The sequence below is a fragment of the Myotis daubentonii genome, chromosome 2, assembly GCF_963259705.1.
Source record: "Myotis daubentonii chromosome 2, mMyoDau2.1, whole genome shotgun sequence".
Classification (NCBI taxonomy): Eukaryota; Metazoa; Chordata; class Mammalia; order Chiroptera; family Vespertilionidae; genus Myotis; species Myotis daubentonii.
Window position 1 is genome coordinate 100,711,912 of NC_081841.1, and position 26,352 is coordinate 100,738,263.

At 40.7% G+C, this 26,352-nt stretch overlaps 1 protein-coding gene and 1 pseudogene across 3 annotated transcripts in view; both read left to right on the forward strand.

Annotated features, from left to right (window-relative positions):
* Positions 1-26,352, forward strand: part of ATP8A2 (ATPase phospholipid transporting 8A2) — a 680,267-nt gene that overhangs the window by 388,928 nt on the left and 264,987 nt on the right. For all 3 annotated transcript variants that reach the window (XM_059684018.1, XM_059684019.1, XM_059684020.1), the window contains one exon: positions 15,130-15,313. In XM_059684018.1, the coding sequence (XP_059540001.1) occupies positions 15,130-15,313 (184 nt within the window). The remainder of the gene's footprint in view (positions 1-15,129; positions 15,314-26,352) is intronic.
* On the forward strand, positions 2,040-2,152 carry LOC132228925 (U6 spliceosomal RNA; annotated as a pseudogene).

Sequence of the window (26,352 nt, forward strand, 5' to 3'; positions counted from 1 at the left end):
GAGCTCTACCTAGAGGTTTGTACTCAGATAAAACCCTGTGCAAGTAAGAACGTCCTGGAGAATTGCCTGATGTCAGGAAGGAGGCAGAGAGGTCTTAGCTCTTAAAATTGTTCAGAGCAAATATAAAAAATAATTCAAATTTTAATTTTGTTCCTCTTCATAATTTTTCCCCATCATTTCAGAGGTGAAGTACTTTTTAGATATTATTTTGTTATAGCAATAGATTATCTGTGGTGTAAGAATAATTATCAATTTCATTAGGATTTGAGGCTCACTGAAAATGGTTAACTCTTGCAGTGAGTAGTTCTGATTTTGGCTTCTTTGGTATCATTTTACATAGTTAGGCAGACTCTGAAATTTTTTTTTTATATCAGTTTCTCTCCAATTGCTTTAAAAAAAATGAAACATGTATTAGCTTTTCTGTTTTACTTTGGAGATGAGAGTAAGAGGAAAGCCCATTTGCAGTAGAGGAATGAAAAAACATTAGTCCTCCAGGTTTAATGTTGCTTGAGATGAAGATCATGCTTGTAATGGTTGCATGTTTTGCATGTGTTTGTAATTTATTCCAGTGAATGGTGGACACTGTTTTAGGGTGTGAGGACACATTGGGCTAATTGTATAGTTCTAATCACTGGAGAAAATCTCTGATATGATTGCACTTCCAGTGTCAGAGGCAGATCTTCCTCCTGTTAGCTCCCGACTTCACCCAAGGACAAAGCCACTAAGAAAGGTGTGCTGTCAGTGACAAAGTTCTTTCTTTGTATTTCATTTGCTCTCTGCTCTAAATCTGCATGCTTGCCATTTCCCTCTCGTGTATATCAGAACTTCTCCCATTATTTCTGCACATTAATGCACACAGGTAAACCTAGCAATAGCCCCACATGCAAGCACTTATCAGGTGTATGGCAATTAAACACTGAAGACATAGTCTTTACCCTGTAAGAGCTTGCAGTCCAAATTACATATATTCATTTTCAGTGTGTATGGATATTAGTGTTGAATATATTATATTAATGGATTCTAATATAAAGCAAGTCTATATAAAATTATGCATGGAAACAATTCAATATAGAAGGGATGATAAATGCAAACAGGGACGTATCAGCCAAATTTTTTTTTCTCTGCTGGTTCTCATCCCATCTTCATCCTAAAGATCCTAAGAGCTAGCACTTTAGGGGGGAAGAATATTTTCAGCTCAGAGCTGGGATGGTCTCTTCTATGGAGAAGTGAGGAATGGTGCTTGGCACTTAATCCAAGAGTCAGGGAGAAACTAAAATATGTTTTTTTCTTTTCTGCCTTTTTAAAATGCTCATCCATCTTTATAATGAGCCATATGGCTGTGGTGACATCCCCAAGTTCCAAGCAGAAATCTGAGAAATGGGGGATAAGGTGACCTTGTTGTGTTCCTGCAGTATTGGAGATAGAAGATCTGTAGCCAGTGTGCTGTCCCCCAGCCCAGCCTGGCCTGACTGCTCACAGAGCATCCAAATGGTTTTTCCACAATAGCCGAGTGTAGCAGGTGGTTGGCATGCAGATCCTGGACTGACACAAATGTGTTTAGGTCCTGTCTTGCCACTTGTTAGGATTCTGAGCTTAGTTTTTTCATCCATAAAGTGGTCGGAATAATACCTATTTCTCAGAGTTGCAGTGAGGATTAAATTAGCCAGTGCAGCCCTGGCTGAGTATTTCAGTTGGTTAGAGCATTGTCCCGATATGCCAAGGTTGTGGGTTCAAACACCTATCAGGGCAAATACAAGAATCAACCAATGAATGCACAAATAGTGAAACAATCAATCTCTCTCTCTCTCTCTCTCTCTCTCTCTCTCTCTCTCGCTCTCTCTCTCTTTCTCTCTCTCTCAAAAATCAATTTATAAATAAATAAATAAATAAATAAATAAATAAGCAAGCCAGCCAGTGCATGGGAGGCACTTAACCCAGTTACCGATGAAGAAATAGCATGTACTAAATCAGCACTTGCTGCTGTTCCTATATTATTATTAGTATTGTCTCATCTTCTTGCCTTTGACTTTAAAGTATAGGTTTTAATGCTCACTTGGGCAACACATATACTAAAACTGGAGCAAGGCTGAGAAGATTAGCATAGCACCTGCTCAAGGATGACATGCAAATTTGTGAAGTGTTTCATGTTTTTTAAAGCACTGTAGCGCTTAGGCGTAAAGAACACTGGAATTCTCATTGTTGGTCACAGAGGAGAAAAAACAGAACCAGGGAGGTAGTACATCTGGATAAATAGAGGCAAGGATCCCATTTATACTGTATCTTTTGGTTCCTCTCCTTGAAGCAATCCCCGCCGTTCCTCCTTGTTCATGTTCACACATGCGTCATTTTGCCCCTTGTTCACAGCTTTCACAGCGGGCACACTAAAAATCCTAGAGGGGAGCGAGTGGACTTTGGAAAGGATGGGGGGATATGTTGGAGAAAGAATGGAATTTTCTTAGCAGCCAATAGGATTATGAAGGCTTTCTCCACATGTCAGTTATTGTCACCATGGAGCCAAAATGAAGGTTTGACATGTACTTGTCACTTTGCCTTGGAAACTGGGTCTAAGTGGATGATAGGTCATTTTTGTTGCATGGCTTGAAAATATATACAACACCAAAGGTGTTGCTTCTTTAGATTCCATCTGTAGTGTGGACCAATTCCATTTAATGAGATACTATGTATGCTCACTTACGCATGTGTTTGTGAGTGAACGAGAGGCTATCCTCTGAAACTTTGCTTCCTATGACAGTGCTTTCGCCTCCCCTGTCACATTCCCTTAGTTGACCCTCAGTTTGGTTGATGACTCCCATCTACAGCCATGGGCTAGATAGAATTACAAGGGACTAACTGCATGGGCATTTCTTGCCTTCCCCATTGTATTTCAAGACCTTTACAGGATGAGAAGTAAAAGTCTCTGCATAAAGCTAGGAGTCCCTACTGTATGTGCTCCTGAGCACCTTCCCTCTATTTCTCAAGTTTCTTGGCTGAAACTTTATTCATTCTAACTGCCCTCTTGTACTAGCCCCCCCAGCAAGAGGTTGTGCATCTCGCTAGCTCTGATCTTGATCTCCTTTCCAGGCATGTTAAGCTCTCTGTCCTGAGGGCTGCAGGGTCTCATGCACTGGTTCGCTGCAGCTGCCGGCCAAGGTAAACATGGCAGGTGTTAACAGTGTCGACCCCGCCTATTGAACCCCATAAAGGGCAAACTTGATTTTTAGGTCATTGATACTTAGAATAGGTGGTAACCTGATACACATGTCTGTCCATGTATTAATTACTCTGAAAAGTATAGCTACCAGGTGAACTCAAAGGTTCATTACAATGCCTGTTCAGAAGAGGGCTTCTCTGAACAGGCATTGTAATGAATAAAAACTCTTATTCTCTCACTTTCTTTGATCAAATAGCAAGAAGATCATTATTCGTATAGGATCTAAGTGTGTTCTTGAACCTGAGATGGAAATAATTATAATTAAGAAGGAGAAAGAGAGTTGTGTTTAACATCAAAAAAGTTGTGTAATTTGTCATTAAAAAACAGGTAATTCAACAAATGTTTGTTAGCTATTATGTTTGGTGCTATGGGATTTAAAGATGAGTAAAACAAACCCCTAACACCAGATAGCTCACAGTCTAGTTATGGAGATAGAGTACACAGCTAACTACATTTCAGACCAGTCTTTATGCAAAGAAGTGCCATTATGATGGTCTTAATCAATTAGAAGAGCAAGTTACAAATTCAACTTTGCAGTAGATTGACTACCATTATAACTTGCTGTTACAGTTTATTTGATCTGTGGGTGTACAATGTCTTGGGGCTCATGTGGTGTCTTTATGCAGACTCTCATGTGGTTGATCAATATGCCCATACTCATCCCGCCACCACCAGGACCTCCTGCCCCTTTTGCCTCATGTCTGCCTAGCTTTCTCTGTCACTCTCCAGGATTTTAGCAGATATATACAATCATTAGGTGTCATTTTCAGGTTTTGCTAGTATTTTGAGAATGGTAGAATGCTGCTGCTTCTTTTCCCCCAAAATGAACTAATTTTTATAACAGTTTTAGATTCACAGCAAAACTGAGGGGAAGGTACACCCACTTACACCACTATCCCTGTCCGTCCACACACACTCAGAGCTTCCCCCATTATCAACATCCTTCACCAGAGGATTCAGTGGCTGCCATTGGTGAACCTACGTTGACACATCATTATCACCCAGAGCCCATAGTTTACGTAAGGGCTCACTCTCAGAGCTGTGCATTCTGTGGGTTTATATAAATGCACCTCTTTGTTTAAACCACTTTACATACATGGAATTAAAAAAGCATTATCATTTTCTGCCTTTGAGATCGAGACTTATGGCTTATTAAATACAGGCACTAGGTTTAAAAAGGGGTATATGCTACTTGGAAGAAATAGCTTTGTCTAATTTTCCTCCATTCCCTCCCAGCAAATTCCACGCTCAAAAAAAAAAGGGGGGGGGAGCTGCATTTATATGTGAACTAACTCCTCAGGTTTGAGTGCACATGGTGCTGGCCACTGCCGTTCCCGTGGCTCATAGGGCTCTTGGCTGTTAGGGTCAGGACTGGGCTGAAGGTGGAGGTGCACAGACTGCCCCATTTTTTTCAGAGGACAAGTAGTTACAGTGGCTTATTTATTGGATTGTAGCCAGATGGTCTTTGTTCCAGGCACAGGTGACAGATGAAGGGCAGGTCTAATTAAAATCATTCTATTAAGCATGTTGGTAGTCATCAATTTTCAGTGGTGCATGAGCTCATGATGCCTGGTCCTGAAGGAGCCATAAGCTTGCTCTGAAATGTCAAAACTCAAACACTTCTCAGCTTTCCTCTTGGTTCTGTTTCCTATTCCCACCTTCCCCGCAGCAGAGGCCAGGCAGCTGTTCTGAAATACTAGTGAAATTTGCAGGGGAGAACAATAAATGTACGTTAACTTCAAGGAAGGCAGACACTCCTGAGAGGGACTTGGTGACCTTAATAAAGCATTTCAAGGAAACAGAGTATCAAATTAATGCTTTTTGTGCTAAAAACATTAAGGTATTTAAATGTGTTATTCTAATCCCTGTTTTAGCCTGGGGACAGAAGGATCTAATATCTTTTATTTAAATCCCAGCCTTCATAGACTGCTCCATTCTTCTCAGCCTCATACAGAAAGAAACAGATTCTAACCAGTGGATTTCAGAGAATATAAAACTATGTAATTCATAACATACAACCTATTAAAATTTAGACACTAAATGTGGTTGTCCAGATCTTAATCTATTCTACATCATTTAGTGGAGATGTTAGGTTTTCAGAAGCTATACTCCTGTCTTAGTGCCACTTTGATTGCTCTGTTTCCTGGACATGTGATAAAATTGTCATGGACACAAGTGGGGATGCATAAATTCTGAACACCCAAGCAGGGTATACTGATTTCATAGTGGGCCCTTTCTGGGCTGTGGAGTAAATCGATCTTGAGTAGACAGGGTGTCCTCCCTTTTTCTGAGAGCGACCCTCAAAACCTCAGCTGCACAGGCAGCATTTACAGCCACAGCGCAGGATCAGGTTATAAGGTTTTTGTTCGGTTAATAAAGAATATCAAGTTCCCTCTTGACTCACAATTGCACGGTGGTTGGATAGAAGAGAGTGACTGTAGGACAGTGAAGGCAGTCATCAGATTAGACGGTGATAAATATGCCTTGTCCCAAATTAGTTGTTAGGGCTCCTTTCCTTTAAAATTCTTGATCGCTGAGGAAATTTTTCGAGTTTGAAATCAAGATTTAGAGACCATATAAGAGTAACTTCAGATTTTAAGAATATCTGTCTTAGAGTTATTTATATTTAAGCTCTGGGTAGTACAAAAGGTGAAAATACAGAATACTTATTAAGACACTAGCAAGATTATTTTTCAAGGTGTTGTGCCCAGATTTCAAAGTTCCCAAGACCCCCAGGGAGCCAGTCAGTCCGATGCAAAAGCAAAGAGTCATCAATTTCAAACCCGGGTTTGGCTCCCCTGCCACACTCACCGATGCAACGGTAAGCTCCAGTGGCCGAGAGAGAGAGGCCTGATGGGACAGGGGGTTTTAAAGGGGGGTGGAGTGAGGGCAGGAGAGGGGACTGTGGGCCCCGCTGATTGGCCTGGGCGTGGCCAGCAGGGGCCTGGGCTTCCGGGAAGAAGGCACTCTCCTGAGCACATGGCGGCCGCCCCCAAAATGGAGGACCCAGGGCAAGATGGAGGGTGCAGTCCTAGCCCCGCCCAGGGCGAGCTGAGCCCGGGCTCCAGGGGCCAGTCCGGTTGCTGGGGGTCCAGTAGATCGACCAGTTCCAGCCCAGGCAGGAAGTCCACGTCCTCCGTCTCGTTCCCGGGGGCGTCGCGATCGCCTCCTCCTCCATCTCCTCGGGCGAGGGCACGCGCCCCGCCCCGCCGCCGCTGCTGGTCCGGTCCGGGGGCGGCGGGCGGGTGGCAGCCTGCGCCGGGCTCCGCCGTGGGCTGGGGAGTCGGTGCCCGAGGCCGCCAGCAGCGTGGTCAGGCCCCCAGACGACTCGCCCTTTCACAAGGTCAATACTAAAAGGAGAATCAGGACTCCATGTTGTGCTGTGTGTGTGTGACACTAAGATTTATATTATGATTAAATATAGAATGGGTTAAATGAACCTTTTAAACAACAAGAAAATCATTAGTAGTAATTGTAAGAAATTATTAAAGCAGCACACTTCTATAAGTAGTATTTTTAAAAGCTCTCATGTTCTCTCCTGATTATAGCCTGCCCTCTTCTCCTCTCCCTCCTCCCTCCTCCCTCTCCCCTCCTCCCTCCTCCTTTCTCGCTCTCCCCACCTCCTTTTTGGTAGAGTGTAAAGGAGAGCTCAGCTCCTGTTTTTGAAAGTTCATTCATTCAGAAAGAGTGTATCTGGAATGTGGAAACATTTAACCTTAGTATTTTTGAAAAATGAATACCTATACCATGTTAAAAATAATCTTCATACTAATAGGATGCCATGGATTTCTGCAGTTTGAATTATATATACATATAAAACATATATAAAAATTTAATATATATATGTTAATTTTATAAAGTGATCATAGAATTGCACCATCAAAATATAAAGCAAGATGATAGTGCAGCTGCATGCTTCTTGACTCACCTGGCACAGTCAAGCTTTATCACTTTGTGTCAGTAGCATGCATCCAACCTTCAGTGTAATCATAGGGAGGCAACCTTATGGCTGATACAGGTAAAATACAGGGAATGTTATCAAAGCATGTATGTTTCATCTTACCAAAATAAATAATACTGTTGGTCCATCTGGGCTCTTACATTAGTTGCTCAAGAAATTCTGTGGCATATTGACCTGTATTTCATAAGGTCACATGAGGGTTCATGGTTATTCCTTACAAATTCTTATCACTGAAAATGAGATATAGGTTCATCATTTTATTTAATCAGCACATTAAATGCTTATTCTACTAAGCACTGTGTTGAACAGTCATTAATAGTACAAAGGTACCAAGGTATTTGAGTTTATGAAAGATGTGATTTTACACTTAAATAACTGTGCAAAGAGCAAGTACATGGTGAGGTACTTAAATATAAAGACTTGGTTAGATAATTTGCATCACTTGACATCCCTGAGACCCTTTGTAAAGACTTGGTAAGCTGGTGTCTGTTGAGCCCTCAAAGTGCTTATGCAAAATGATACGCAAGAGCTAGCTTTTGGCTTATAATAGTCAAAGCATTATGATCAGAAGAGCCAGGGGAAATGAAAAGACCAGGCTTATATGTTAGCTTTTTCCAGGAAAGCCCTATGTGAAGCCAAAGATTGTTGCCAGCTCTGCACCACTAAGCTCTCTCACAAAAAGCCTGTAGTAAGCCTATAACATTTTAAAGCATATTAGTAGAAGAGTCAAAACCACTGGAATATTTGATCAAGAAAATTTGCAGTGTCCATCCCTAAATCACAGAAAATAGGGTGTTTTTAACTACTTTTAAAAATATTTTTATTGATTTCATAGAGGAAGGGAAAAGAAGAGAGATAGAAACACCAATGATGAAAGAGAATCATTGATCGGCTGCTTCCCACATGCCTCCCACTGGGGATCAAGCCTGCAACCCCGGGTGTGTGCCCTGACTGGGAATTAACCTGTTCATAGGTCGTCGCTCAACCACTGAGCCATGCCAGCTGGGCTTAATTACTTTCTACGGATAATAAATTTAGATCTCATAGAGGTGTTCAGTCATATTTGTATTGACTTCCTTCTCTCCATCTATGAGTACAAGTAGTCTTTCACAATTACACACTGATAGCACGTTTCCAGGTCTGTTATTTATATGGAAGTTCATGTATTTTTGTTTAAGTGGAACTGTATTTTTTCCTATTATTTATATCTATGCTTCGAGATGTAATTTAGTCTTAGGTTTATGATTTTGGTAGTTAGTCACCATTGATTGACTGTCCACTGGAAAACCATTTAGAGTAGGATAAAGTAATGGATAGATAAGAACTGAATAGAAAATGAAGGTTAGAGAGACAATCCCACATAAGGGATATAATAAATCACAGTGCATAAATAGACTATATAGAAATAAATAAATCCATTAAATAATTTTGGGATTAATTCCTGAGATGTAGGTAGTTCATGTTGTCCCCTTGTGGTCTGTCATCCTGTCTGCTCTCTTTTGAGGGTCGTTGGTGATACTAGGGAAAGAATAGCAACTTTGTAAGAAACCAATCAAGTTCAGTTTTGAAATTTTTAAGGATTGAGTGAAGTGGGAGAACAGGAGGGTCTGCATAACAGCTTAATCTTTAGAGGAAATGCTGGGGTGGATAGAACCCTTCAGTGCCAAAGCAACCAAAGCTAGAAACACTCATCCCTGAACGTGTGTGCATGTTGTTCATGTGACAACCAGGTATATGTGGCTTCACTCTCATGCCCATCATCTCATGGGTTATACTTTTTCTGCAAGCATTCATTCTGCATTTTTGAATGTGTTCTACTCAAGCCCCAACCTTTGTGAGGCTGCCTCCTGGTCAGGCCCTGTAGCCCTTGAAATAAAACCTGAACAGCTTCTGTAGTTGTGCATCTTTCTGAGGCACCGTGTCAGTGGCTTCCTCATGTATAATATAACTCCTCTCTGTGTGTAAGTTTTCGTAATGAGGGAGCACCTAAGTCTGCTTTAGAACTGTTGAGTGATTGAGTCTAAGTATCACTGCTTTGTGCCTATACGTAAGCTACCTTGTTGGGTTCACCTAGATTCACCCTCCTTCCTCCTGCCACCCCTCCCCCCTCCCCTTGGTCTCACATCTGTGACCATGCTCTAGGGACTACCTCAAGCTGCCAAAATTATCTGCTTTTGGAGCTTGGGGCTGCAGTGAGATGTACCAAAAACTGAGCTATAGATGAAATTTGAGAGTCACACATTTTGGGTCAGAGCACAGGTGTGGGCTGTTCCAGAGCGGGTAACTGCCAGAAGGTGTGGCCCACTGGCCTGTGCCAGAGCACTCAGCACATCAAAAGAAAGAACATGTAGGTGTCGGTTGGCCAGTGGCACACTCATTAGACAGGTACATAGGATAGTTTAATTGTTTTTAGGTTTTAGATGCATATGTTAGGTGTTTATATATCTACACACTCTATATGAGATTTTTCTAAGATCCTCCAATTGTCAAACATTGTGGATCACTGACTGCTATAAGAAATAAGGTATAATATATTATATCAATGTTTTTTTAATCAAAGGAAATCTCTTTCATAAGGATACTATCTTTCAGTAAGCCAGAAGATTGATACTTTCACAAATGAAATCATGTATGCTGGTTTCTGCATCATTAAAAACACACACATATGGATGCTTGTATATCTTATTCTGCTTAGTATTTTCCCCTCTCACTCTCTTATGTGAGATACTCAGATTGGAAGACTGTCTTAAATGAAATACCGACCTAAATTTGTACTTGCTAGTTTTGGTTTAAAAGCAAAGAAGTACCTACATATGCAAAGCTTGAAAGAGGGAACAAAATTCAGTGTTTCTGCTAATTAATCGTAAATGTCACCCTGTGAAAATTTTTCATGTATCCTGTGTTATAGGAATGTAAGCTTAGCCAATTAAAATGTTTCAACAAGAGAGAACTTGCCTTCTTGTTCAGGCCATTGCTGGCTACGTTAGTGGTCCATGACGAGCAACACGACATCACTCAGAACTTGTTAAAATATGCATTCTCTGGACTCACCTGGCCTTCCTGAATCAGAATCTGTAGTTCTATGAGCTCTCTAGAACAGTGGTTCTCAACCTTGGCTGCACATGAGAATCACCTGGGAATCTTTTTAAAATCCTGATTTCTGGGCCTCATCCTCCGGAAATTCTGTTTCTTTGTTACTAATGTTGTGGCCCCACCCCATAACAAAGAAACAGAATTTCCCGAGGATGAGGCCCAGAAATCAGGATTTTAAAAAGATTCCCAGGTGATTCTAATGTGCAGCCAAGGTTGAGAACCACTGGTCTAGAAGGTTCTGATGCTCACTTAGAATTTGAGACTCAGTGATCTAGGCCAGTGGTTTTCAAATCTCTTTTTTATTCATGAAGACAGTTTTTGTTTTTTTTTTGAATAAAGACGTTTTGAAGTTCAATTAATGAAAGTATGTGGTGAATCTGGTTAACTAGTAAGAGTTGTGGCTGTGGTTGAAGTTCTCTTGGATGCCCCTGAGTGGAGTTCCTTCAATTCCTCTGGCTCAGGTGAGCTCAGTTTACATCTATCAATACTGGAGGTTCAGCCCCTTTTTGACAAATGGGGCAGCTGAGCTCTGAGAAGAGAAAGGACTTAAATTTGTTCAAATGATATTGCAAGATCAGAATTTAAAAACTCACTCTGAGACCAGGGCTTTTGTAGATCAGAGAAATTAATGCATGATCATTAATCTTATAAAGGCAGCTGCCAATGGTTATCTTTCAGTGTTATGTTTGAAATACCTTTAGAAAATGAGTTTTAAAATTTCAGGAATACACATTCCATAAATGAGATACTCCAGAATACTGAATTTTTGTTTGAAAGTCTCAAAAGGAAAACTTTTATTTTAGAATCTAATGTGTTAGCCAAAAGAAAAGTGGGTAGAATACCTCTCTAGTTATTGAAGATCTTTGAATTTATATTTCTATGTGTAATTCACCAAAATATAGTATAGAAGTGTCCTATACCAGATGTGGATGGGAATCCTTATTTTATGTGTTGGACGTATTATATGCTGGGAATACGTATTAAGTGTGGCATGTGATTCCATGTCACAAACTAAGATTTTAGAAGAGCTAGTTTGTGCTTTGTGGTAACTTGGCATACTAAAATAGTATGTGTGGCTGAAGCGTAATGGTGCCTATCCAGTTCTGTAGAAATTAGCTGTTTGACATCTGTTATGAACCCCTAGTGTGTGCTAGAATTATGTTTTCTCAAGGCATTGCAGTTAGGGGCATAATAAATCCTTGATGAGAATCTCATGCTTCTAAAACATGAGGATATGGCTTAGTTTATATACCCAGTCAGGTTTTTTCTTTATTTTTTGCTTTTTGGGGAAAAGCAGCTGTTGGACTCTCAAAGATTTTACTTTAAGTAATCAGAGTCATGACTTGCCTCAACTTTCTTGAGCTCCAAATTCCAAAGTGGAAAATATAGTGAGTATATTTGACTTGCTATTTATCTTGTGTTGGTTGGCTTATTGAAAAACCTACTAACATAAAAGCAATAACTTTAACTTCAAAGAAAACCTTGAATTTGTTTAGCACCTTCCCTCTTCCACCACCACAAACCTTTGAACCTCCCGCAGCACAGTGTCCATGTGGCTGAGCTTCCTGCCCAGGTTCCCTTTCTTTCCAGACCACTTTATCAGGTTTGATGATAAAGAGGCCAATTTGCTTGATTACTTGGGAAGCATATGAAATCTCAAGGAGTCACAGACTCAGGCCTCCCAGTGCTGTTAAAGGTTCTGTTCCATGGTCTCTTGTGATATCTTCATGAATGCAGAAGAAGAGTTGAAGACTTAAGTGATGGCACCTTTGGGTGAAGCTCCACTTCAGTAGATGCATAACTGTACTTGATGCGTGATTAGTGTAACCATGGAGACAAGTGTTAATGCAGAGGTTCCCAGATTCTCTGGGTTAACAGTGCCTCGATGTCTCAATAATTACTCTGCAAAGCCCCTAGGCCAAAAGTGAAACTGAACAGCATCTATCTATTAAGCAGGCAAGGTCAAACAATTCAAGGAGTATTTATGTCCTAAAGATTTAGCAGACATTTGAAACAATAATGCACATAAATGAAAGAATAATACTTCTTTTTCTTTTATTCTCAAACAATCATAATCACTTACCAATCATGTGGTAGGGTGCACCTGCTGAGCACTGTACAACTGCTCAAACCTTGGAGTAGAAGTGGACGCTGCCTCCCTCATTTCCTGTTGTACATTGATTTTTTTTTTCCACAGTGTATTTGCTCTTTATCATAGCAACCATGAAAACTCAGCTTCACAAAGATATATCATGCAGAGCAATGTAGCATAATTTAATGTCGAGACTATGGGCTACTTAGAGCTATATTTTCTACCACTACCTGAGAGATGTTACTGTATTTACCTTGAAAATGTATAATTTCCCCCTATAGTGCCCTAGGACACCTACACACATGGTTTGGTAACCATGAGCCAGATGGCATGCGCTTCTCAGATGTGTTCCCCCGCCCCAACACAAACAACTTAGGTTTTACAGATGGGGTAGGACATAACATTTGCTTTGCACTTGTTAGGAAACGGAATGGTTTTTTTTTTGTTGTTTTTTTTAAATATATTTTATTGATTTTTTACAGAGAGAAAGGGAGAGAGATAGAGAGTCAGAAACATCGATGAGAGAGAAACATCAATCAGCTGCCTCCTATACATCTCCCACTGGGGATGTGCCCGCAACCCAGGTACATGCCCTTGACCGGAATCGAACCCGGGACCTTTCAGTCTGCAGGCCGATGCTCTATCCACTGAGCCAAACCAGTTTCGGCGGAAACGGAATGGTTTCACATAAATACACCACAACCATCTCATGAAGTGGATGGTTCTCATTTTTTCCATTTCATTGATGAAAAGACAAGGACTGATAAAAATGGTTTTCCCTGATGACATAGTTCATATGGGGCACAGGAAAAGGTCATGCACAGTTCTTCCACTTTGAATCTTAGGTCATTTTCTCTATACTATATTTGATCTCTGTTTCTATTGAGTTCAAAAATAAAATGAGAAATCACATTTGCATAGCAAATTCTAATTGTGAGATGTGCCTGCCATCCTGCCAATCAGAAATTTAATGGAAAAGAGGTATGTGAAGACCAGATGTTGGCTCCAAGTGGCAGTTGCTCAAACTTGGAGGGAATATATACAGCTTATATCCCTGTGTGTTGAAATTGCTTAAGTTTAGTTGACAGGAAGCTCAATGATAACAATAGTAAAGCTTTCATTTCACTTTAAGCTACATTAAGGTCAATCTAGCATTTGCTATCAGGGAGCTGGTGACTGCTCTGTTCTGCTCTCAGCTCTCTAGAAGCTCACAGTTGGAAGCTATTTTTTTAAGTTCTGAAGCATGCCTATTAAATAGGGTTAAAGGACCTGAGATTGGTTAGCCAGCAGAAACTGAACTGTGGGAGGAAATATGTGATAGGTATCTTTATATTTCAACCTCCCTAATATTTGAAAAAAAAATGTTATGTTTGTTCTACTCTGGCCCAGAGGGTAGAATTAGTACTTATTAATGCTTATCAACAACAAAAAAGTAATAATAATTTTTCGTGGTTGCAACTACCCCAGGAGGCTGTGAAGTCCTATTATTGAAAGTCCCTGTGAAAATCACAAAAGAGGTACTAGGTCATACAACCTGGCTTCTAACGCCCTTTTTCTAACTTGCTAATTTTTATTTCTTTGTAACTGAGCAATGGCTTCAAAGTACCTGTGCTTTAAATTCAGCTTGCTGTCTCACCAAACACATTTCTTTCCAGAGTTGGTAAAAGTTAAGTTTTCTTTTGGAAACAAGCATTTTTGTGGGTTGGCCATATGAGAACTCATAGTTCTACTGGGAAGGTCTGTGAGTGTCTATTCTGGTTTTTAAGTCCAGTCCGTATGTGGCCACAGCTGGTACTTTTGGGAAACCCAGACAGGTCTTTTACTCATGTGTGTGTGTTGGGGGGCGGGGAGGGGGGGAGGGGGAAGGGTGTAATGATTCAGTAAATTTCTCAAATCAGCTTACCAATTCAGAATTTAAAATAAAAAATAAGTCAGTCCTGAGGTCCTCGTTGTCTGATCTTATACTAGGAACAAACACTTCATATAATCAATGTTGCTGTGCTTTAGACACCATAAATTTATATTAGGTTTCCTTCCCAGAGGACTTGAGGGCTTATGAACAAAAGCCCACCTGCCTGATTCCTTGTGGAAACAGCTCCTCTTAGGCAGAGGCTGCTCTGTCCACCCTTTGGGCTCTGCTGCTGCAGTTCAGCCTCAGTAGACCATCTACCCGCCAGGAGTCCCCTTCTGAAATCCTCGGCCTTGGCTGCCCTTCAAATGCTGTCTCTGTCTCTGGGGTGGAGTTGGAGAAGTCTTTCTTCTTTCTTCTTCCTTGCGTCCTCTTTCTGCACTTCTCAAGCTCTGCCAACTTACTTTCCCTCCTGTGAAAGCAGATTTTATGGAAAATTCTTTTGCCAGCCCTAGGTTGTGAATGATGTTCACCAAAGCAAAAATGGAGTCTGTGCTAGTTTTCTGACTTGCTGGGAAGACATTTCCCAAAGCCTCTGTAACCAGCTCCACTGCCTGTATCTTTCGGGAGGGCACATGTGCCCCTGGGGTGTTTGCACATGGGGCTCCCACTGAACAGGGTGATTACAGATGGGCTGTGTTTTAAGTTAGTTTTTTGTTGTGTATTTCATCTGTGAAGTTGGCAAATACTTGAAAGCCACAAGCTACTGTTTTCTGAAAGCTCTTTTGCACATGAACATAAAACGTATGTATTGAATTTGGAAATTGTCCGATGACTGCCCTTTTAATGCAGCTAAATGTAGATTACAGCTGTTTCCTCTGGAAAGATCAATACAGTCATAATTTCTCTTTCTTCTCTTACAGAGTGTCTCCTCTGCAGAAGTCTGAGATAGTAGACGTGGTTAAGAAGCGGGTAAAGGCCATCACCCTCGCCATCGGGGACGGTGCCAATGATGTCGGGATGATCCAGACAGCCCATGTGGGTGTGGGAATCAGTGGGAATGAAGGCATGCAGGCGACCAACAACTCGGATTATGCCATTGCACAGGTCAGAGGCATGGTTGACCAGCTGTCCTTTCCCGTGGACAGAGATGTCAGCTGGGCATGAAGGCCTGTTGGATGTTTGAGCCTGTCAGTCCAGCCCTAAACACTGCCAGCCCCTTGGAGGTTGCCATCTAGGTGAAACCACCAGTGTGTTTGAACTTTGTAGTATTAATCGTGTACAGTTTGGAGGCCCTGACCTGCCAGTCAGTTTTCTTTTGGCCAGCTGGGGGTTGGCCAAGCTTTCTGTCATTCAGGCAAGATAACATCCCTGACTGATAGGTCTCTGGTCCTACTAATAACCTCCTACCTTCAACTCAGGCATCTGCTGCACATGCTTTTCCTTCTGCCGTCCTCCGCCACAGAACGGCTGTGTTCATCACATCTGCTCTCTACAATTCCCATGGTGGCATCGCCCCTGTTTCAGAGATGCTGGAACGTTCTCTCAGGCATTTGAGATCAGGGAAAAGCAATGATTTGCAGCTGCCATTTTCTCTGTAGCTGTGACCAGGGCACTGCCTGGGACCACTGCTGTGAAGGGCATTGCTGAAAGCTGGGTTTGGGCCATAACTACCCCACAGCAAGTAGCAAACAGCCTCCTGCACTTAGGCCAAGTTCATCCCATTCCTCTCTGGATGGAACATCCCATGCAGCGGCCCCTGATACACTGTAGTTACTGTACAGGTGGCTGGAGGATAGAAAACATGTCTGCTCCTTAATGATGGACAAAAAGTGAAGGGTCAGCCAACCACCTGACCCCATTTGGCCTGCTTGATTATACAGAAAATCTAGTCAGGACAATGAAAACAGCATTTCCTCCTGTCTCCTGATTGCAGTATGTTTTTATTAAATGCCAATTGTTTGCGGGTTAGTGAGGCCTCCCTCCTGTTTATCCCTTGTTTAGTCTTTTGAAGAATGTGGTAACCATAATTCCATGAACACAAGCAATGAAACCAGGGGCTGCATATAAAACAGGCAAGGGCTTCCAGTCCCCCCAGGGCTGCAGGCTGGTCCTCTGCAGCTTTGGGGCTTCATCTCCCCGAAGGAGGGCTCTGTACTAGATCACCTCTCAGATTCCCTCACAGATCATGGTTCTCCAACCCAGAGAGGAATTACAAAATCCTCATGGCTCTGAAAAGTGCAGGAAATCAGTCTTGTTCCTTTGTTGATTTCAAATAAATCCTCAAGATAATTGCTCAAAGTAGGTAGAAGGAATTCTGATTTTACAGGTGGGAACACTGGGGCTCTTTCAGGTGACCTGCCTCAGGTTGGAGCATCCAGGGTCCAAGAACACCAGACCTGTGTGTGACCTTGGGGACCAGTCCCGCACACCTGCCCATTTACTTTCTTGTGTCAACTGCTCCAAGGCCTGGGGGACTCGCGCTTCCTGTAGTCTGTCAGTAAGTGTAGATGTTACACACCCCAGCATTATTAAATACTTGAGTTATAGCATCATATGGCTGGAAGGGATCTTTAAAGGTTTCCTAGGAGTTCCAGGCAAATATTTGTCTGTCTTTTTCTTTAAAATGTCTAGGGAAGGGCGATTCCATGACCTGCCTTATTGAAACTGCATACTAATAGGATGTGGAATCTGGAGCAATTGCTCTCTTCAAATTAAAAGCATCAAAGAAGGGTAGAGAAGGGAGCAGGGCTTTCTAACTCCATTTAGGGGTTTTCTTGCCCCTTCAGCATAATAGTCACCCTGCCAAAGCAACTGATGAATGGTCCCCATGTCTGTGGGTCTTCACTTCTCCTGCTTGTGGTCCTGTTCATAATTAGGCAGAGGTCCCATTATTTTAGGGCAACATTCCTCTTCACCCTACAGCCCCAACAGTGCTTCCTCTATAGTTACTGAGTGGGAAAGACCACAATTTTATGAATTCCTTTGCTTAGTAAAATGAGAAATGTCTTAAAGTTAACAGCTTGTTTATCTGTTCATTTTAATGTGGATGATCAACTTTGATTGTTTTTTTTTTTTTTTGAAAGTATACCAAAGGGTTATATACAGAAGAAGAAAGTGTAGCTTAAAGAATTGTCCTTGGAAAAATTAAGAAGTAGGCAAAGCTCTGGATCTACTTCTTTCTAGCCTGCCTGTGCTTTTATCCACGGGGCAGCTCCCAGGACTGACAACCATCCCTGATTTGGTGCCTCGTCCATGGGCAGCCTGTGCCTGCACCTGGAACTCTCAGTGGTCTGTTCTCCTCAGGAGAGAATCAATCCTGCCCGCTACCTTCTTAATGTTTTCTGAACGACCTCATGAAAACAGCATTTTGATTTAGGATATTATTTTTTTCTGAAAATAAATCATTGCAGTGCTAAAGTTGAGACATTTGGGATGAGTCCAGCAGATGTTCTCTGTGCCCATTGAAGTGTAACATCAGGGGGTCTGGGTCAAATACAAACTTCCTTTTTATTTGGGTAGCTAGTTACTTTATGATTCCTCATTCCTCCTGGGAATCCTTAATGAGCATTTATGGGAAGTTTTATTTTTCCATATGTACCTACTCCTGCCATTTTGAAGTTGTCATTTTGCTTTTGGAGTGTGCAGTTGGGGATCTGCCTCACCCTGATCTGGAGGAACTCATTGAAAGGCTACGTCATATCAGATTGAGTCCCCTTCTTCAGTGCTAACGGAAATTATTATGTGGCTCCCTCTTGAAAATAATATCTTAAGAATTTCTAATGTTTGTGGACATGCTCAATACACCTGATTGTTTCTTTTAGGAGAGTCATGGAGTTGAGCCTGTGGTCTGCCCAGTGACTCAGAACAGGGAACTAAGGTTTTAGTTCAAGGCAACCAAGGGAAAACCCAACGTTGCTGTGAGGCTCATTAAATGTATAGAAACCATAATTTAAACAGGATCATTCCTAACAGTCCATTCATGCCTGAGCACAACAATCCACAAAACCAAAACACACACAAAAAAACAACAACAACAGAATGAGAGGGGAAAATGGTGACCAAATAGGCAGATCTGTCATGCACCTCACCCCAGGGCCAAACTAGAAACACAATTAAATTGGAGAAAATTCACCTGGAATTACCAACGAAGTCCAGTTGAGGAGGAGGAAGGACAGAAAACACCTGGAGACTGGTAGGAAAGGCGAGGTCGTGAGAGGAGCTGCCCCAGCTCTCAGGGGCAGCAGGCTGGAGGGCCGAGAGAGGAGGGAGTGCTGGGCTATTGGAGGCTCTGTGCCCTCAAAAGATAGAGGCCCAGAGCCCAGGCTTGGCTCCACAGCCTGGAGCACCAGAGCCCAGACCCACGGCCCACATAACATCCGGCTGTGAAAGGCGGCAGGGCTGCTATCAGCAGCAGCAGAGTCTGGAGCCTGCAAACCAGAGCCAGTGGGAGAGAAAACCACAGTTTGTGTTTTTTTCTAAACCCAGAGCACAGGAGTTTTTATTTGCAACTACTCACCTGAGGCTTTGGTGCAGGGAGGGAGGCATGGATTTGAGGTGCCTAAAGAGTGGCTAGGGTGGGGAGCAATGCAGGGAGATCTGGAAATGCCAGGAATCCTGCCTTTGGTCGTTCATAAGTGTCCAAACTGAAAGGGCCATTTTTCCTGAGAGGAGCTAGCCACTTCCAGCAGCCACAGGGCAGGTAAAGAAAAAAAACCAACCCTGCCCTAGGTAATATAGCCTGCTCCACTCTCAAGAAACCTGAATACCACACCCTGAATTCTGACCTTTTCAGAGGAAACAAAAGCAGAGTCCAAGCCTATGGGTTTGAACAGTCTCAGGAGCCCTCATTGAGTGGATGGGGGAAGGCTTGTCTGCCCCACTATCCTGGGCACCAGTCTAGTCTGGTATTTTCCCCTCATGGGAGAGCTGATAGAAAGTCCAGGTTTGCAGTCGATCCCACTGGATTGCATACAAGGATCTCTGCCCAGCCGAGGGCAGAGTAATATTTTGGGCCATTTGCAGAGGAGTATCCCTGGGACAGGGAAGCACACTAACCACATTCCCTGAAATCTGAGCAGCACCTTCCCTGCCTAAAGCCCTTTCAGAGACAGACTTCTGAGTGATTAAGATTGACAGCTGGCTAGCAGGCAAAGGCGGACAGAGGTGGAACCCAGGGAACCAGAGGCAGTTTGCTGACCCAGCCCCGGGCTCCACACGCTAACAAACCAGCTTTAGAAGGCAGATTGTGCCCTCCTGCTTGCAGCCAAGTCCTGTGGAGACAGACACAAACTGTGGCTCACTTGGAGCTTCTAGCAGGTTGCTGAAAGCCAAAGGAGGACAGTTTCTGATAGGGGTTAGCACCTAAAATATCTCAGGGAAAGACCAGAATTGGCAGACAAAACAGTCAGCCACAGTCATCAGAAGAGTAGGATCGAAACGAAGCTCCTATGGGGCACTAAACTTGGCTGAAATGAATGCCACTTCACCTTTTTTTCCTCCTTTTTTATTCTATTTTTTCTTTTTCTTTTTTTAATTTCTTCTCTTTCCTTTCTTTTCCCCTCATCTTCTTTATCTATCTGCTTTATTGATTTGTTATTGCTCTAGTCTCTCTTGTTTCATTCATGTATCTAATTTTCATCTTCCTTTTTCCTACACAATCTTTTTTTTTTTTCTCTCTCTCTTTTCCTTTTACCCTCATATCTCATCTTTTCTACTTTGCTTATTTTGGGTCTATCTGCTTTCTCCTCTATTTTCCTTTTCAATAAATCTTTCTTACTTTTCTTTTCTTCTTTCTTTATTTTAAACCATTTTCCTTCCCCTATTCCCCTAATTATTTATTCTTAATTTCTTTATTTTAGCTCTGCACCTACATATTCCTTTTACTTCTCTATTCCCCCCCCCTGCATTTTTTGTTCTGTTTTTTGTTTGTGTGGGGATTTTTGGTTGGTTGGTTTTGTTATTTTCCTCCTCATATTCTTCTATCATTCTTGCTTTCTTTTCTCTTTCCTAATTCTCTATTCTCTGGCAGTTGATATTGTTGTGTATGTTTTAGTTTTGTTTCTTTTATTTTGCATTTCGTTGTGTTGAATTTTTTTTCTGTTCTGATAGCACCTCCACAAAGCTTGCTTGAAGTGGTTGGGGATGAGCCACATAGTCAGCCAGTCTGAGAGGAAATTCCATCCACAAATGAGACAATAACATTCAAGACACAACTACAACAGGAGAACCCAAATAACTCAAGCTAGAGACTTTCCTAGAGCACCCAGTTCAGGAGATCTAAACTACACCACTGTGTCCCACAAAACACCTTCCACATAAGACCACCCCACAAAGCCTGGGAAGCATAGCAGTTTGATCTAATACATAGAAACAAATACAAAGAAACAGTAAAAATAGGGAAACAAAGAAGCAACACCCAAATGAAAGAAAAGGAGTAATCACCAGAAAAGGAACTAAATGAAATGGAGGCAAGCACTTTGTCAGATAAAGAATTCAGAGTAATGGTAATAAGGGTAGTCAAACAATTCAGGGATAAATACAAGCAACTTAACGAGAATTATAAGGAGCTTAATGAGAACAATAAGAGACAATGAGAGCTACACCAACATGAAAAGAGAGGTTGAAAGAATAAATAAGAATCTATTGGAAATGAGGAATGACATAGCTGAAATAAAGGACAACCTGGAAGGATTTAACAGTAGGTTAGAAGAAGCTGAGGACCAAATCAGTGAATTAGAAGACAAGGTAGGAAAAAAAAAAACCATTCAGAGCAGCAAATGGAAAAAAAATAAAATAAAAAGCAGGAAGAGAGTTTAAGGAAGCTTTGGGACCACATGAAATGTAACAACATTCACATCATAGGGGTACCAGAAGGAAAAGAATCCAAGCAAGGAATAGAATACCTGTTTGGAGAAATAATGGCAGAAAATTTCCCTAACCTGGTGAAGGGAAATGTCACTCACATTCAGGAAACACAGAGTCCCAGCCAAGATGAACCCCAAAAGACTCACACCTAGGCATATAATAATTAAAATGGCAACATTAAAAACAGAATCGTAAATGCTGTAAGAGAGAGACAGAAAGTTGCCTACAAGGGAGTTCCCTTTAGATGATTAACTGATTTCTCAATAGAAGTACTTCAGGCCAGAAGAGAGTGTCATAAAGTATACAAAGTAAAGAAAACCAAGGGACTGAACCCAAGACTACTCTTTCCAGCAAGGTTATCATTCAAAATCAAAGGTGAAATAAAGATCTTCACAGTAAAAAAAAAAAAAAAAAAAAAAAAAAGAATTTATTCTCACCAAATTAGCACTTCAAGAAATGCTAAAGGAATTGGTGTAAGAAGAAGATATAGAGAAAGATAAGAACACAGGCATAAAGAGTAAGAATGGCAACAAATAAGTACCTATCAATAATAACCTTAAATGTAAATGACTTAAATGATCCAAGCAAAAGGCATAGAGTAGCTCAATGTATAAGAAAACATGACCCATATATATACCGTCTACAGGAGACTCACCTCAGAACAAAAGACTCACATGGAATGAAAGTAAAGGGATGGAAAAAAATTTTCAGGCAAATGAAAAATGAAAAAAAGCTGGGGTAAAATACTCATATCTGACAAGACAAACTTCAAAAAGAAGGCAATAACAACAGACAATGAAGGCCACTTGATAATACTAAAGGGATCAATACAACAAGAGGATATAACTCTGGTAAACATATGTGTACTCAATATAAGAGCATCTAAATATATAAAAAACTTCCAGAGGATTTTAAAGGAGAGATTGACAGCAATACAGTCATAGTGGGGGACTTCAACACCCCACTGACATCACTGAATAGATCTTCTAGACAAAAAAAAATCAACAAGAAAACAGCGATACTAAATGATATACTAGATCAGATGAAATTAATTGACATTTTTGGAAATTTCAAAGCTACAGAATATACATTCTTCTCAAGTGCACATGGTACATTTTCAAAGATAGACCACATGCTAAAACATAAACTAAGTCTCTGCAAGTTCAAGAAGATTAAAATCATATCAAGCATCTTCTCAGATCACAATGGCATGAAATTAGAAATCAACTATAATAAAAACATTCAGAAACATTAAAAAACATTTAACCTAAATAGTGTGTTATTAAACAATGAATGGTTTACCAAGGAGATCAAGAAAGAACTCAACAACTTCCTGGAAACAAATTAAAATGAACACACAACAAATCTATGGGACACAGTGAAAGCAGTCCTGAGAGATAAGTTCATAGCATTACAGGCATACTTCAAAAAAATAAAATCTTCTAATAAACTAACCATAAAACTTACAGAATTAGAAAGAGAACAACAAGAAAAGCCCAGAGTAAATAGAAGGAAGGAATAGTAAAGATCAGAGAAGAAATAAATGACAGAGACTTAAAAAAACAATACAAAAGATCAACAAAGCTAGTTCTTTGAAAAGATAAACAAGATTGATGAACCTTTAGCTAGACTCATCCAGCAAAAGAGAGAGGACCCAAATAGACAAAATCAGAAACAAACGAGACAAAGTAACAACTGACCCCATAGAAATACAAAGGATCCTAAACAAATATTATGAACAACTATATTCCAATAAGCTGGACAATTGGAATGAAATGGACATATTCCTAGAAAAATACAATCTTCCAAAAATCAGGAAGAATCAGAAACTTGAATAGACAATAAATACTGATGAAATTGAAGCAGTAATAAAAAAAAAAAAAAAAAAAAAAAAAACCTCCCAGCAAACAAAAGCCTTAGTCTGGATGGCTTCACGTGGGAGTTTTATCAAATATTCAAAGAACCACTAATACCTATCCTCTTCAAACTATTCCAAAAAAACAAAAATTCAAGAGGAAGGAACACTTCTAAGCTATTTTTACAAGGCTACCATTATCCTAATTCAAAAACCAGATAAAGACACTAAAAAGAAAGAGAATTACAGGCCAGTATCCTTGATGAACATAGATGCTAAAATTCTCAACAGAATATTAGCAAATCAGATCTAGAAATACATTAAAAAGATTGTACACCATGACCAAGTAGGATTTATTCCAGGGGTGCAAGGCTGGTATAATATTAGCAAATCAATAAATGTGATACATTACATAAACAAATTGAAAGACAAAAACAACATGATCATATCAATTGATACATAAAAAGCATCCAACAAAATCCAACACCCATTTTGATAAAAACTCTCAGCAAAGTGGGAATAGAGGGATCATACCTGAACATAATAAGGGCCATATAAGACAAGCCTACAGTCAACATCATACTCAGTGAGCAAAAACTAAAACCATTTTCCTTAAGAACAGGAACAAGAGAGGGATGGCTGCTTTCACCACTGTTATTCAAAATAGTAATAGAAGTACTAGCTGCAGTGATCAGACAAGAAAAAACGTAAAAGGCATCCAAATTGGAAAGGAGGAGGGGAGGTAAAACTGTCATTATTCGCAGATGACATGATATTGTACATAGAAAACCTTAAAGACTCCACCAAATAAATGAATTTGGTAACGTAACACAATATAAAATAAACACCCAGAAATGGATGCTATTGTTATACACCAATAATGAACTTTCAGAAAGAAAAACTAAAAAAAAAAAAAAAAATCCTATTTACCATTACAACAAAAAAATTAAGATACTTAGGAATAAACTTAACCAATGAGGTAAAAGATTTGTACTAAGAAAACTACAGGACATTGAAAAAAATAGAGGAAGAAATAAACAAGTGGAAGAATATACCATGTTCATGGATTGGTAAAGTCAACATCATTAAAATGTCCATACTACCCAGACCAATCTACAGATTCAATGCAATCACTATTAAAATACCAATGGCATATTTCATAGATTTAGAACAAACACTCCAAAAATTCATATGGAACTAAAAAAGACGCTGAATAACCACAGCAATCTTGAGAAAGAAGAACAAAGTTGGAGGGATCACAATACCAGATATCAAGCAATACTACAAAGACATATAGATCAATAGAATAGAACAGAGACCCCAGAATTGACCCAAGGCATCATGCTCAATTAATATTTGACAAAGGAGGCAATACCATAAATAAATGGTGTTGGTGAGACAAAATAATGAAACTAGAACACCAACTTACACCATACACAAGAATAAACTTAAAATGGATAAAAGATTTAAATTTAAGCCATGAAACCATAAAATCTCTTAGAAGAAACCTTTGGCAGGAAACCTCAGGTATCTCTCATAATAATATGTTTACCGATATATTTCCTAGGGCAAAGGAAAGTAAGGACAAAATAAACAAATGGGACTACATTAAAATAAAAAGCTTCTGCACAGCAAAAGAAACCATCAACAAAGTGAAAAAAGAGCCCACTGCGTGGGAGAGCATATTTGCCAATGATACATCTGATAAGGGGTTAATATCCAAAATATAAAGGAATTCATACAACTTAACAAAAGAAAGATAAACAATCCAATTAAAAAATGGGCAAAGGACCTAAATAGACACTTCTCCAAAGTGAGCATACAGAAGGCCAAGATACATGAAATAATGCTCAAAGTCACTAATCAACCAAGAGATGCGAATTAAAACACCTGTCAGAATGGCTATCCTCAACAAATCAATAAAGGACAAGTTTGTTGGCAAGGATATGGAGAAAAGGGAACCCTCATACGCTGCTAGTGGAAATGCAGACTTGGTGTAGCCACTGTGGAAAACAGTATGGAGTTTCCTCAAAACCTTAAAAATGGAACTTTCATTTCACCCAGTGATCCCACTTCTAGGAATATATCCTAACATACCTGAAACACCAGTCAGAAAGAATATATGCACCCCTATGTTCATAGCAGTGCAATTTACAAAAGCTGGGATTTGGAAACAGCCTGAGTGCCCATAAGCAAGTGGGTGGATAAAAAAAAACACAGTGGTACATTTACACAATGGAATGTGTAATTGGATTGTTTATCTTTCTTTTGTTAAGTTGTATGAATTCCTTTATATTTTGGATATTAACCCCTTATCAGATGTATCATTGGCAAATATGCCAATGTTAAAAGGAAAAGGAACTTTTACCATTTGCAACAGCATGGATGGACCTGGAGAGTATTATTCTAAGCAAAATAAGTCAGTCACAGAAACATAGGTATCACATGATCTCATATGTGGAATCTAAGGAACAAAATAAATTGATGAACAAAATAGATCCAGAGACATAGAACCATGAATGGACTGATGAATTCCAGGGGTTGGGAGGGGGACAAATTAACCAGGGAACTTTTCATACTAGAGGCCCAGCGCATGAAATTCGTGCACTGGTTGGGGAGGATATCCCTCAGCCCAGCCTGCACCCTCTCCAATCTGGGACCCCTCGGCAGTCAGACATCCATCTCACAATCTGGGACTGCTGGCTCCCAATCGCTCGCCTGCCTGATTGTCCCTAACCACTTCTGCCTGCCAGGCTCATCACCCCCTAACCACTCCTCTGCCAGCCTGATCGACGCCTGACTGCTCCCCTGCTGGCCTGATTACCCCAACTGCCCTCCCCTGCCGGCCTGGTTGCCCCCAACTGCCCTCCCCTGCAGGCCTGATCACCCACAACTGCCCTCTCCTGCAGGCCTGATCATCCCTAACTGCCCTCTCCTGCAGGCCTGATCGCCCACAACTGCCCTCCCCTGCCAGCCATCTTGTGGTAGCCATCTTGTGACCACATGGGGGTGATCATCTTGTGTGAGAGCATGATGGTCAATTTGCATATTACCTCTATTATATAGGATATGCATAGCCCATGGGCACAGACAATGGTGTGGCAAAGGTTTATGAGGAGGGGGTCAATGAGGGGAACAAAAACAAAGCGGACATCTGTAATACTTTCAACAATAAAGATACATTTTTTAAAAAGTTCATTTTCATCCTTCCAGCTCAGTTTTTACATTTTGGGGGACCTTTATGAAATAGGACACAGAAGGCCAAGTCAGGCTAAGGGGAGACTGAGTATACATGAGCCTGAGTGGTACTCAAAGACCTATGCCCCAAAGAGCATTCAAGTATTTTGTTAAAACATTAGGATATTGCTGAATATTTGAAACTGAGAGAGCCATTACATTATTCTCAACTTAGTGTGTAGCTGCT